Genomic DNA, 15263 nt, shown 5'->3' on the forward strand with positions numbered 1-15263 from the left:
AAAGGCGTCGACTTTGGGGAGGCCACCGCGCCAGCCAGGGATTTCCCTCGGAACCTCACCCACACGCCAGATCCGCCAGGCCGGCAATAGGGGACGCCGAAAGCAGCCACCAAGGACCGGCGCCAGCACGGATCGGAATAGATTGGAGCAGGGGCGGATCTTCTACATGGAGCCATGACGGATTACAAGGAGCCGTCACTGCGCCAGCGGCCGTGGGAGGCTGCCCACCAGAGCGGCCGGGGAACCAAGGCCCTCCACCGAAGAGGAGTGCCAGATCCCGCCGTCACCATCATTGGGGCCGAGCACCCGCGCCTCGAAGGCCCTCAGGCGGCGGCGGAGGGAGGGAAGGAGAGGGGGAAACACGGCGGCGGCGCTAGGGTTGACCCCTGAGTCGCCTCAGAGGAGGCGACGCAGGGGGAGGCGGGGTTGTGCTGCACTGCACATCTGGCCTTGGCTTAAAGTTATCATGTGATTCCCAATAACTTTCCACGGTCCAACGGCTATATCCATAATACGGTATTTGAGATGAGATGGCACGCACAAGCATGTACTTCCTCTGTAAACTAATATAAAAATGTTTAGATAACTACTTTAGCATTCTAAACGCTCTTATATTAGTTTATGAAGGGAGTAGTTAAGTCGCGACAAAGCTTGGCCGTCATCAAGGGCTCGGAGCAGCGAAGGTCGTCGTCACACATTGCACCGGAGATTGAAGGAAGGACGCCGCACCGCCAAATCCCGAGTCAGCAGTCGGGACGCTCCGGCAGTCCCGCACCCTCATGCTTCGGCTTTCTCTTTCATGGCAGTAGAATCACTCAGCAAAACATACCCGTCATTGCCGTTGGATATGAAGATCCAAGATCCCCAACCCTCTCTCGGCACTCAACTAGCAGAGCAGGAACACGCCTTCAACTGCGCGTCCTGAGCAGAAAACCACCATATCAGGACGCAGCAGGCCGACGTTGCCGCCCGCGTACCTTTTGATGGGATCGTGGCCATCGGCGTCCCGATCTCAGAAAATCTACCACCGCCATCGCACATCCATGTCCTCTGTGTCAAGCTGCCGTTCATAGATCACACCTCCGGACCAACATCACCAAGTAGACAACGAGGAGAACGACAATTCTGCTGCGAAAAAGAAACTCTGCCGAAGCCGGACATAAGTGCAAGTTGGAACAAAATGTAACGTGGCCTTCATCATAATCCTGATCGGTTACAGAGAAAAGAGAACACTAGTTCTTCCGGCTAACACCTATCACCATCTGGGCCGCCGCCGCCGCACTACAGCAAATCTCTGTTGCTCATCGGAGTGTCGATCAAAGCTCGCCTCGGTCTACACTGTATCTACAGCCGCCATGCCGGAGCAGGACGCCAAACCCATCCATCGTCACCCGTGGTGCAGCTGCAGCTGCAGCAGCCTCGAGTAGGCGCCGTCCGGCCGCGCCACGAGATCGCCGTGGCCGCCCTGCTCCAGGACGCGCCCGTCCTGCACCACGGCGATGGAGTCCACGCAGCGGATGGTCGACAGCCGGTGCGCCACCAGCACGGTCGTCCGGCCCTTCATGATGCGGCCCAGCGCCTCCTGGAGCACGCACTCAGACTCCGCGTCCAGGGCGCTCGTCGCCTCGTCCAGCAGCAGGATGGCCGGGTCCTTGAGCACCGCGCGCGCGATGGCGATGCGCTGCTTCTGCCCGCCGGAGAGCTGCACGCCGCGCTCGCCCACGGGCGTCCTGTAGCCGTCGGGGAGCGCGCTGACGAAGCCGTGCACGTTGGCCACCTTGGCCGCCTCCACGACCTCCTCCTCCGTCACGCCGTCCTTGCCGTACGCGATGTTCTCCAGGATGCTGGTGGCGAACAGGACGGGCTCCTGCTGCACCAGGCCGATCTTGAGACGGAGAGACTTCAGGTTGAGCCGACGGATGTCCTTGCCGTCGATCATGACCTTCCCGGCCATGGGATCGTAGAAACGCTCGATGAGAGCGATGACGGTGCTCTTCCCCGACCCGCTGGCTCCCACGAGCGCCTGGCTCTGGCCAGCTCGGATCCTCAGGCTGAACTCCTTGAAGACCATCACGTCCGGGCGCGACGGGTAGGCGAAGTCGACGTGGCGGAGCTCGATCTCGCCGCGGACCTTCTCCACCTGCTCGGCCTCCGGCTCGTCCGGGTCGATGCGCGTCCTGCTGTTGAGGACGGCGAAGACGGAGCGGACGGACTCGCCGCCGCGGACGATCTCGGGCGCGAGGCTGACGGTCTCGGCGACGGAGTTGGCGGTGATGACGAGGACGACGAAGACCTTGATGACCCTGGAGAATGTGGAGACGTGGTGGCGGACGAGGTGGGCGCCGTACCAGAGGATGAGCGCCTCGGAGGCGTAGAGGGAGAGCTGCGAGAGGCCGTAGAGCACGCCGGCGATCTGGCTCCGGCGCAGGCTGTGCATCTGGGGCACGCGCAGCTCGCTGCAGAAGAGGGACAGGATCTTGTCCTGCGCGTTGAAGGCCGCCACGGTGCGGATGTTGCTGACGCCCTCCCCGGCGATCATGCTCGTCTTGGCGTGCGCCTTGGCCGTGTCGCCGGCGAACCCCTTCATGGACAGTTGCTGCCAAGTGCCAACACACACATCATCGTCATTGAATTGAACAGTACGTACGCGGCAGAAACAACACATGCAAATCGCAACAACAATGAACAATAATAATACTATTACTGCTACGTACTTCGTGCTAGTGGTGAGCAATGAGTGATGATGCGTGGCGATATCCGCTTCAGTACGCAAGAGCCGCGGCTGGGCACATGGTGACTGCCAGTCTGACAGGCTTCATGCACGCGCCGCGCAGGTACGCACCAGCATGGCATCATGTAATCTTTACGAATCGCAGTACGAAATTATTGCGCGCGAGCAACGCAGTTCCGGCCGCAGCAGCGCGAAAACAAAAAGGCGCGGCACGGCGCTCTGGTTCCGGGGCGGCACAGTCCTTGCGGCACCAGAGCACGGCGTCATGTCAGGGCCTGCACTGCATGATCGCCATGTGCGCCACTGCGAGCAAAGGCCCCAGATTCCCTCGCACGAGGCGGCCGTGCAAGCTCGCAACTGACAGTGTCGCGAGCACCCACCGGGACCATGGCGCCCAACGAGCAGCAACAGGGCCATGCCCGGACACGACCATCTCATCGCATCCACAACTGAAGAAGCAGCAGCAGCTGGTGCGACAAAGCATCGCGGGGCCTGGAGCCTAAGGTAACGTAAGCGTGGCCCGGAGGTTTCTGGGAGTTGTTTACGGCGGGTGCTGTAGGTGACACGGGCCAGGGAGTGGGAAGCATCTGGCCGGAATTAAACAAGGGATCAGGGAGTGGAGAGCGAGCTCCGGCACATGCCTCGCACAGTAATTTATGGCAGAGGCAGTGGCAACGGCATGGGCCACGAATCCTAGCTACCATCGCATACCATGCTGGTGAATGGTGATGGTGAATTCAATTGTACTCTCGTCTAGAACTAACTGAGCTGCCGGGCCTGCAACGGCCGCCTGCGCCCAAAACGGCGTGACGCCGTGCAGGCCGAGGTTATTGTGCAAAGGAACTTGGCTTACCGTGAAGAACTACTCTACTCAGCTACCTAGGCGGTTTCTCCTCATCCAGCAAACATCTCCAAAAATTACTCCCTCGATTCGGAAATACTTAACTGACATGGTTTTAGTTCGTAATATATGTCAATTGGGTTTTTTACCTGAGCAAAGTTGGCCAGGACAAGGAGAGGGAAGGTGACGAGGATGAGGATGGCGACCCGCCATTCGATGATGAAGCCGACGATGAAGGACACCAGGAGCGATGTCATGTTCTGCAAGATGACCGATATCCGCTCCGCTATCGCCGACTTCACGTCCGCGGCCTCCGTGTTGAGCCGCGCCGCCACCAGGCTCGAGTTGTTCTCCTCCTCGTCGAACCACCCCACGTCGTTCCTCAAGATAACTGCATACAATGGCTATAGCTTATAAGTGGTGCCTCAGATCAAACAATGCAAGTTCTCCCTCTGCAGAGATCATGGAAACTAATTGTACAACTGCTAGGAACAAGGCTGTGAATTCGCCATACCTGCAAGCATCATCCTCCGCACCCTGGTGGTCAGGTTCTCGCCCATGATGCTGAAGAAGTAATGCTGGATAAGGTACGCGACAACCGCGTAGAACCCGGTTCCGATGTAGATGAACACATACTCCCTAGTCTTGCGCTCCATCGCGTTGGGGTCCCGGAAATAGAACACTTCAATCATGTTGCTCATCACGATGGCAAATGTCGGGCCAATGAAGCCAGACATGATGGATCCGATCGCCCCCAGCACCGTATAGGGCCATTCCGGAGCATTTAGCTTGAGGAGCTTGAAAAAGTATCCTTTTGGCGCCGGGTACTTCCGGTCATTGTCGGCGTTCGAGACCATCTCAATGCGGCCATCTGCGCCGGTGCTGTATGAGTAGCTCAGGTTCCTCAAGCTTCCCGACCTGAGGCTCAGTGACCGAGTGGACAGCGAATTGCTCAAGCGAGATGACCGGTTCTTGCGGGTGGATGCCCCACGGAAGTCGCGGTTTCTTGCCATCTCCTGGAATCTGATGAGAGCTGCGTAAGCACCAGAGCTTCCTTTGGCGAGGAGCTCGTCATGAGTACCCGTCTCAACAACCTGCCCTTGCTGGATCACGGCGATCATGTCAACATTCCGTATGGTTGAGAGCCTGTGCGCAACCACCACAGTTGTCCTACCGATCATTATGCGGTCAAGTGCCTCTTGAACAATACTCTCTGAACCAGCATCAAGAGCACTAGTTGCCTCATCAAGGAGAAGGATCTTTGGGTTCTTGAGCATTGCACGTGCAATGGCAATTCGTTGCTTCTGGCCACCGGACAGCTGAAGTCCTCGTTCTCCCACCTGTTAATAAAGTAGATTTATCATTGGATTCAACAAGTTTTTGGAAGTAAAAAGACCATAGACACGATAAAATTTATACGCACATGATTCAAAACTCAATTAGCATGGTCAGAAGTATGGACTAAGATTTCATTCTAGTCATGTCAAATCACAAAATACAGGCTGTAAACAATAAGACTGCAATTGAGCCAGAAGTGCAACCCACCTGAGTGTTGTACCCATTTGGAAGAAGAGCAATGAAGCTATGGGCATTGGCAGCCGAAGCCGCGGCCTCAACCTCAGCCATTGTGGCGTCAGGCTTGCCATAAAGAATATTGTCAATGATGGTGGTCGCGAAGAGTGCGGGTTCTTGATTCACCAAACCAATCTGATCTCTCAGCCATTTCAACTGCAGCGACTTGATGTCCGCATTATCGAGCAGAACTTGTCCTGCAACAACAATCACAGCCACCGGTTAAACAAAGCCGACTTACATAGTCATTTCGGCGTGCAATTCATGTGCTTACCCTGATTAGGATCGTAAAACCGTTCTATCAGAGACACGACCGTGCTTTTTCCAGAACCGCTGCCTCCGACCACAGCTGCCGTTTTCCCGGCGGGAAAGAAGAGCGAGAAGTCACGGAACACCATGACGTCCGGGCGGGATGGATAGCTGAAGGACACTTCCTTGAACTCAATGTTGCCATGGACTTCATCCAGGCACCTCCCGTCGGTTGAGTCTTGAACTATGGTCGGCCTCTGCCTTATCACCTCCAACAGCTTGTAACCGGCAATCTTCCCTTTGCTGAATGCACCAAGATTCGAGAACGACTGTCCAAGGCTCCTGCAATTCACGAATTTGGGTGAGTTTTCTCACCGAAAGCAAGCTGCAGAACTGTGAGAATTGTCCAAAGTCGGGGGCTTACAGGCCGCCGACGATTGCGGAGAAGATGGCCGTGAACGCCTTTCCACCGTCTGTCTGGCCGCTCCTGATGAACACGCCGGCGTACCAGAACACCAGCGCCCATGACATGCAGGCAATCCCATAGGTACACCCAATGCCGAGCCCCTTGGCCATCCCGGCCTTGTACCCCAACTTCAGGGTGCTCTGAATCGCCTCCGAGTAGGAATTCAGGGCCTTGGACTCCCCCACGTAGGAGTAGACCGTCCTCACTTGGGCAATCGCCTGCAGAGCAGATGAACACCTCGTCGTCAGAATTACACTCGCTTATTTACATCAATCAAAATCGGGTAAAAAAGAAGTACAGCATGATTGACATTTGACAGCAGATGTCTCAGGAAAAGGGCAAAAAAAGGACATGAAACGAGAAATCATCCATCGGAAAAGGCCGATTGGATCTACCAAGAAACCGGCAGAAATCCAAAATGAAATCATTCTCAGGGCATGTGCGTAGCATTTGACTCTTTGACCAAGCGGTCCGAGCTAGAGCCCACAGTTTTCTTCTTGCCCACCCGACCAGCTTTGGTATCCCTGTGGGATGATAATGGCGCTGCAGAAACAGTACCTGCTCGGCTATGATTCCGGCGTTGGCGTACGAGTCCCGGCTCTTGGAGGTGAGCCCGGTGAGCGTGTACGCGTACAGCCCGCCGGCGAACGCGATGCCAGGGATGACGGCGATGCTGAGCAGCGCCAGCCGCCAGGCGGAGACGAACCCAACGACGAGCCCAGCCAGGAACGTCGCGAGGTAGTGGATGAAGTTGCCGACCTGCGTAGATATGTGTCCATCGTCAGTCACACGAGGAGGAGGCCGGAGCTATATGCCTACGGCGCGCTAGAGACCTTCTCGCCGATGGCGTCCTGGACGAGGAGCGTGTCCGTGGAGACGCTGAAGACGACGTCGCCGGTGCGCGCGTCGGTGTCGAAGAAGCCCACGTCCTGCCGCAGCACGGCCTCCAGGTACCGCCGCCGGAGCGCGCCCACCTGGCGCTCGCCCGTGTACATCCAGCACGCGATCTCTGAACGGACACACAGAGCAGACATGCGCGCGCGCAGTTAGAACCACCATGCCGCAACGCCGGCAAGAATGCGCGCGGAGGCGTGAGCGGAGCAGGGCGAAAACTCACCCAGGTACGAGGATGCGCAGACGACAAGGCCGAGGTAGACGAAGTAGAGCGAGTACTGCAGGGCGCAGAGTGAGGCAGTCAGATTGAGCGTCAGTAACTAGAGCGAGCACAGAAATGGCAAACCGCAGAGGGGATGAGAGATTTTCCGGAAATACGTGCCTTGGACACCTCGTCGGTCATGCGGCGGAGGTGGTGCTGGTTCTTGCCGAAGCCGTTGACCAGCTCGCCGAACAGGAGGAAGAAGAACGGCATGGCGGCGCCGTGCACGACGGCGCCGGCGCTCCCCGCCGCCATGAGCAGCCAGTCGAGCGGGTCGGCGAAGCTGAACAGCTCATGGAACGCCACGCTCTGCTCCGCCCTCTTCTTCACCGCCTCGCACCCGCCGCCGCCGCAGCTCGCAGCCCCGGCCGACGCCTCCGCCTTCCCTGTCTCCTCCGCCATTATCACTCCTCTATCTCTCTCCGCCGCGAGCTCCGCAACCACGAGAGCACCTCACCGCCCTGGCATTGGATCTAAACCCACCGAAATGTTAACACCAGAGCCCCTCCCCCTGCTCCTGCTCCCGGCGGTCCTCGCTCCGTTCTCTTATACTGCAAAGCGAGAGGGCTGTTGCAGTGTGCTAATTTTTGGGGAAATCAAATGTGAGCCTATCTAAATTTTATGCCCTATTTAACATCGGAGATGACATGATAGGACAGGGCTATAAATGAAGAGACTTTCTTATTTAACACCATATCTAAATTTTATGCCTTATTTGACATCGAGAAATAATTTCTTCCTTATCTAACAACAAGTTTAAATTTAATGCCTTTTATAACAGTTTTTGTTCAATTTAAGCCCAAATGACATCTGAAAAGACCTTTTTGCCCTCATGTAATATGTTTGTGTGTGCGTCTGTGCGCGCGCGTGTACATGTGTGTGTTGTTGCGTACCTATGTGTTGTGTGCATCCGTGCTGCTGCCTGTGAATGTGCTGCTGCCTATGAGTGTGTTGCGTGTGTGCTACTGCCCTTGCACTGTATGTGTGCGCTACTGCCCACACGCACATATACCACATGAGGGGCAAATGCGTCTTTTCAGGTGTCATTTAGACTCAAAATGAATGAAAGTGTCATAAAGGCATAAAATTTAGACTCGTTGTTAGATAGGAAAGAAAAAAAAATCAATATCAAACAAGGAAACGAAATTTAAGATTGTGTTAAATAAGGAATTGTTTCTTATAATACGACTCGACATTTGAAGAAGCTCGGTTACCCTATTTTGAAGTGTTAGGAATTTTTTTTAAAAAGAATTAAGGATGTAGAAGCAAGATGTGGAAATTATATTCTTATATTTTAAATATAATTTCAAAACATGGCTAAATTACCCTCTTTCCTAAATGTAAAGTTTGCTTGACTTTTTACGATCTTCAGTGATGATGCGTTAAGAGCATCTATAAGCGGAACACTCAAACCCTCCTCAAACGTTCGGGCCACTCGAACCCTCCTCAAACGTCTAGGAGAACAACTTGGTCATAAAATCGCCGTCCAACCAGACTCCCTAATGCCAGCCCAAACGACATGGATCCAATGCAAAATGGAAGCCTAAAAGACGGCGACAATGCACAGAATTGAGCGAGAGAGAGAGAGGAAGAAAAGTTGACGCCAGATATGGAGTGTGCACCGTAAATTATAACGATTATGCGACTCTCCTAGAGTGCCTTTTATTTTGCCAAAATCGCCAACATAAGGACCAATATGGCGACTTGCTAGAGTTGCTCTTAGTTGTATTTATCTATGATTTGTATGTGTGAACAGTGAACACTATGTAAATTTTCCACCTTTGAAAATTGTCTACACTCTACACCAACCATAACATAATTGGCATATATAAGATGTATTCCTGCAAGTGCATGGTGTACTTTCAGAAGCTTACATTCTACACCAACCATAACATAATTGGCATATCCAAGAGGTACTCCTGCAAGTGAATGGTGTACTTTCTTAAGCTTACACTCTACACCAACCATAACATAATTGACATGTCCAAGATATACTCCTGCAAGTGAATGGCGTACTTTCTTAAGCTTCCTAGTTGTACATTTGTGCTCGTGTAAAGTGTGTGAGGGTTTGGAGTTCACCCTAAGAACTACCACTAGTGAAGGGTGGGTGGGCATTGGTTGGCCGAGGCACTCAATGACCTAAGTAAGACATTCATGTTCGTTGAGGGTATTGTTCTGCTCCACCTCCCAAAGGAGATTAGCACCCCCAAGTAGTGAACTTCGGGATACATCTTCATCTCCAACACTTGTGGTTATTGCCTCCTTAGGCTTCATATTGTGATTACTTGTTGGTGCAATTGAGTGTCCCAACACTACAAAAAAACGCATTTCCATGATAATATATGTCTTTCACAGTAGGTCACATTTTCTGTCATGCATGTATATCCATGACGATTTTATGACAGAATCAAGATAGTCATACCTGTGTTGTCGTAGAAGTGTTCCATGAAAATACCAAAATTATCATCACGGAAGTGTCCACTTCCATGACGATAAATAGCGCGTCATGAAAGTCTTTCGTCAAGGGTAACCGACACGTGGCATCCACCGTAACGGGTCGTCATTAAGCTATCGGGTTTCGGTTTGGATCCGATAAACCGTTAACCGCCCGGACCTATGGGGATTTTCCACGTGTAAAATTCTGATTCGCCTTAGTATCCACATGTCAGCTCCGGGTTGGGACAAGTGTCATCAAGCGAGTGGACGGGACAAGCCTATGGTACGTCGACACGTGCCTCGGACCAACAGTAGCCCGTTTAGGTTAAAAGGCTGGGCCTGACAAAATTAGCTGGCCGGCCCATTAGTGGCCTACTTGAGTCAGGCCCATTCACAAGCACGACCCATACAAGTTACACACTATCGGCCCATCAAAGGCCCATTCTAGATTTGACAATTTCCAGCCCATCGTCAGTTCCAGCCCATTAAGGATCTGCTACATCTTTGGGCCCAATTACTGTCTGGCCTTCTTTTGGCCTATTAGCAGCCCATCGTCAGTTTCAGCCTGTTAATGGCCTTGTACGTCTTTCGGCCTTTTCTCGGCCCATTCTGCAGTTGGGCCAACTTCTAGCCCGTTGTGACTTTTAGCCTTTCCTTGGCCCATTAGGTAAATGGGCCAATTCCTAGCCCATTTTGTCTTTCAGACTGTTAACGGCCCGCACAACAGTTGGGCCTTTGACGGTGCAACCTGTATTTGGGTCCATTAGCAGCCCACGTTCCGCAGGGTACAATTTCAGCCCGACACGACTTTCAGCCTGTTAAAAGCCTACTTTGCAAATTGGGCCTCTTCTGGCCCAAAACACTTTCGGCCTCTTACTGGCCCGTCAAGTAAAAGGGCCGAGACAAAATTGACATTTATTTCGGCCTACTAGGGCCCGCAGGCCATTTCCATTTATACGACCCTATCGAGCTTTCGGCCTGTTAACGGTGTGCTAAGAGCCGTTGTTGCGGTGGGCCACATCGTTTGGGATCCGCTAAATATTAAGTTGACCAGCCCAATTAAGGTCCGCTTTGACTGCACATGTTTGTTCGTTCGGATGGCGTCCAGATAATGTTTGGGCGTGTTGCCCCCATTTCAACGATATACAATATACAAAGAATTATCCTACTCTATACTATCGCCTCTAAAAAACCTGCACTATACAATAAAGAGACTAAGGCATAGAAACAAAGAATAATCCTACACTATACAATAAAGAAATTGCAGCAGATTATACCCACCAGTGATAATAAAAGCATACACAAACAAAAAATTACATACACTGGGCAAATAAAGCTCATACATCATGGACACGCATCAACAGGACTTACCATTTGAACTATAATCTCTCCAGAAAATAGGATTGGCCGGATTCAGATAGCACAAATTTCAGTCTGCAATATCTCAAATTCCTTTGTGGTTACTGTTAGGGAACGTAGCATAAATTCAAAATTTTCCTACGTGTCACCAAGATCTATCTATGGAGTCATCTAGCAACGAGGGAGGAGTGGATCTACATACCCTTGTAGATCGCGCGGAAGCGTTCAAGAGAACGGGGTTGATGGAGTCGTACTCGTCGTGATCCAAATCACCGATGATCCTAGCGCCGAACGGACGGCACCTCCGCGTTCAACACACGTACGGAGCAGCGACGTCTCCTCCTTCTTGATCCAGCAAGGGGGAAGGAGAGGTTGATGGAGATCCAGCAGCACGACGGCGTGGTGGTGGAAGTAGCGGGATTCCAACAGGGCTTCGCCAAGCGCTGCGGGAGGAGGGAGATGTGTCATGGGAGGGAGAGGGAGGCGCCAGGGCTTAGGTGGGCTGCCCTCCCTTCCCCCCACTATATATAGGGCCAAGGGAGAGGGGGGAGGCGCAGCCTTGGCCCTTCCTCCAAGGAAGGGTGCGGCCAGGGGAGGAGTCCCTCCTCCCCAAGGCACCTCGGAGGTGCCTTCCCCCTTTAGGACTCTTCCTTTCCCTCTTCTCTTGGCGCATGGGCCTCTTGGGGCTGGTGCCCTTGGCCCATATAGGCCAAGGCGCACCCCCTACAGCCCATGTGGCCCCCCGGGGCAGGTGGCCCCACCCGGTGGACCCCCGGGACCCTTCCGGTGGTCCCGGTACAATACCGGTGACCCCGAAACTTGTCCCGATGGCCGAAATAGCACTTCCTATATATAATTCTTTACCTCCGGACCATTCCGGAACTCCTCGTGACGTCCGGGATCTCATCCGGGACTCCGAACAACTTTCGGGTTACCGCATACTAATATCTCTATAACCCTAGCGTCACCGAACCTTAAGTGTGTAGACCCTACGGGTTCGGGAGACATGCAGACATGACCGAGATGACTCTCCGGTCAATAACCAACAGCGGGATCTGGATACCCATGTTGGCTCCCACATGTTCCACGATGATCTCATCGGATGAACCACGATGTCAAGGACTTAATCAATCCCGTATACAATTCCCTTTGTCTAGCGGTACGATACTTGCCCGAGATTCGATCGTTGGTATCCCGATACCTTGTTCAATCTCGTTACCGGCAAGTCTCTTTACTCATTTCGTAACACATCATCCCGTGATCAACTCCTTGATCACATTGTGCACATTATGATGATGTCCTACCGAGTGGGCCCAGAGATACCTCTCCGTCACACGGAGTTGACAAATCCCAGTCTCGATTCGTGCCAACCCAACAGACACTTTCGGAGATACCTGTAGTGTACCTTTATAGCCACCCAGTTACGTTGTGACGTTTGGCACACCCAAAGCACTCCTACGGTATCCGGGAGTTGCACAATCTCATGGTCTAAGGAAATGATACTTGACATTAGAAAAGCTTTAGCATACGAACTACATGATCTTGTGCTAGGCTTAGGATTGGGTCTTGTCCATCACATCATTCTCCTAATGATGTGATCCCGTTATCAACGACATCCAATGTCCATGGTCAGGAAACCGTAACCATCTATTGATCAACGAGCTAGTCAACTAGAGGCTTACTAGGGACATGGTGTTGTCTATGTATCCACACATGTATCTGAGTTTCCTATCAATACAATTCTAGCATGGATAATAAACGATTATCATGAACAAGGAAATATAATAATAACTAATTTATTATTGCCTCTAGGGCATATTTCCAACAGTCTCCCACTTGCACTAGAGTCAATAATCCAGTTCACATCGATATGTGATTAACACTCAAGGTCATCCCCATGTGACTAACACCCAAAGAGTTTACTAGAGTCAATAATCTAGTTCACATTACATGTGATTAACACTCGATGAGTTCTGGGTTTGAACATGTTATGCTTGTGAGAGATGTTATAGTCAACGGGTCTGAATCTTTCAGATCCGTATGTACTTCGCAAATCTCTATGTCATCTTGTAGATGCAGCTACTACGCTATATTTGGAGCCATTTCAAATAACTGTTCTACTTGGAGCTATTCTAAATTGTTGCTCCATTATACGTATCCGGTATCTCTACTCAGAGCTATCCGGATAGGTGTTAAGCTTGCATCGACGTAACTCTTTACGTCGAACTCTTTATCACCTCCATAACCGAGAAACATATCCTTATTCCTCTAAGGATAATTTAGACCGCTATCTGGTGATCTACTCCTAGATTACCTTTGTACCCTCTTGCCAGATATGTGGCAAGGCACACATCAGGTGCGGTACTCAGCATGGCATACCGTATAGAGCCTATGACAAAAGCATAGGGGACGACATTCGTCCTTTCTCTTTCTTCTGCCGTGGTCGAGCTTTAAGTCTTAACTTCATACCTTACAACTCAGGCAAGTACTCCTTCTTTGACTGATCCATCTTGAACACCTTCAAGATCATGTCAAGGTATGTGCTCATTTGAAAGTACCATTAAGCATTTTGATCTATCCTTATAGATCTTGATGCTCAATGTTCAAGTAGCTTAATCCAGGCTTTCCATTGAAAAACACTTTCCAAATAACCCTATATGCTTTCCAGAAATTCTACGTCATTTCTGATCAACAATATGTCAACAACATATATTTATCAGAAATTCTATAGTGCTCCCACTCACTTCTTTGGAAATACAAGTTTCTCATAAACTTTGTATAAACCCAAAATCTTTGATCATCATCAAAGCATACATTCCAACTCCGAGATGCTTACTCCAGTCCCTAGAAGGATTGCTGGAGCTTTGCATACTTATTAGCATCTTTCAGGATTGACAAAACCTTCCGGTTGTATCACATACAACCTTTCCTCAAGAAAATCGTCGAGGAAACAATGTTTTGACATCCTATCTGCAAGATTTCATAAATAATGCAGTAATCGCTAATATAATTCCAACAGACTCTTAGCATCGCTACGAGTGAGAAAGTCTCATCGTAGTCAACTCCTTGAACTTGTCGGAAAACATCTTAACGACAAGTCGAGCTTTCTTAATGGTGACATTTACCATCATTGTCCGTCTTCCTTTTAAAATCCATCTGTACTCAACAGCCTTATGACCATCGAGCTGTTCTGTCAAAGTCTACACTTTGTTTCCATACATGGATCCTCTCTCGGATTTTATGGCCTCGAGCCATTTATCGGAATCCGGGCCCACCATCGCTTCTCCATAGCTCGTAGGTTCATTGTTGTCTAGCAACATGACTTCCAAGACAGGATTACGTACCACTCTGAAGTAGTACGCATCCTTGTCATCCCACGAGGTTTGGTAGTGACTTGATCTGAAGTTTCATGATCACTATCATAAGCTTCCACTTCAATTGGTGTAGGTGCCACAGGAACAACTCCCTGTGCTCTGCCACACACTAGTTGAAGAGACGGTTCAATAACCTCATCAAGTCTCCACCATCCTCCCACTCAATTCTTTCGAGAGAAACTTTTCCTCGAGAAAGGACCCGATTCTAGAAACAATCCCTTATTGCTTTCGGATCTGAGACAGGAGGTATACCCAACTGTTTTGGGTGTCCTATGAAGATGCATTTATCCTTTGGGTTCGAGCTTATCAGCCTGAAACTTTTTCACATAAGCGTCGCAGCCCCAAACTTTTAAGAAATGACAGCTTAGGTTTCTCTAAACCATAGTTCATACGGTGTCATCTCATCGGAATTACGTGGTGCCCTATTTAAAGTGAATGTGGTTGTCTCTAATGCCTAACCCATAAACTATTGTGGTAATTCGATAAGAGACATCATGGTATGCATCATATCCAATAGGGTGCAGTTATGATGTTCGGACACACCATCACACTATGGTGTTCCAGGCTGTATTAGTTGTGAAACAATTTCCACAATGTCTTAATTCTGTGCCAAACTCGTAATTCAGATATTCATCTCTATGATCATATCATAGATCTTTTATCCTCTTGTCACGACGATCTTTCAACTTCACCCTGAAATTACTTGAACCTTTCAATAATTCAGACTCGTGATTCATCAAGTAAATGTACTCAACATCTACTCAAACATCTGTGAAGTAAGAACATAACGATGTCCACTACACGCCTCAGCACTCATTGGACTGCACACATCAAAATGTATTACTTCCAACAAGTTGCTTTCTAGTTCCATTTTACTGAAAAACGAGGCTTTCAGTCATCTTGCCCATGTGGTATGATTTGCATGTCTCAAGTGATTCAAAATCAAGTGAGTCCAAATGGTCCATTTGCATGGAGTTTCTTCATGCATATACACCAATAGACATGGTTCGCATGTCTCAAACCTTTCAAAAACGAGTGAGCCCAAAGATCCATCAACATGGAGCTTCTTCATGCGTTTT

The 15263-nt window shown here is 50.6% G+C and overlaps 1 protein-coding gene across 1 annotated transcript; it reads right to left on the minus strand.

The window, feature by feature from the left end:
* Window positions 1–1170: 1170 nt before the first annotated feature.
* On the minus strand, window positions 1171–7583 carry LOC125538671 (ABC transporter B family member 19-like). The gene is made up of 10 exons (XM_048701941.1): window positions 7136–7583; window positions 6977–7031; window positions 6693–6868; window positions 6418–6618; window positions 5818–6077; window positions 5419–5735; window positions 5118–5341; window positions 4087–4912; window positions 3722–3963; window positions 1171–2596 (listed from the first exon to the last, which is right to left on the minus strand). The coding sequence occupies exons 1-10, from the start codon at window positions 7415–7417 to the stop codon at window positions 1388–1390; spliced, it is 3792 nt and encodes a 1263-aa protein (XP_048557898.1). The 5' UTR covers window positions 7418–7583; the 3' UTR covers window positions 1171–1387.
* Window positions 7584–15263: the final 7680 nt, after the last annotated feature.

This window comes from Triticum urartu, chromosome 2 (assembly GCF_003073215.2).
Source record: "Triticum urartu cultivar G1812 chromosome 2, Tu2.1, whole genome shotgun sequence".
Lineage (NCBI taxonomy): Eukaryota > Viridiplantae > Streptophyta > Magnoliopsida > Poales > Poaceae > Triticum > Triticum urartu.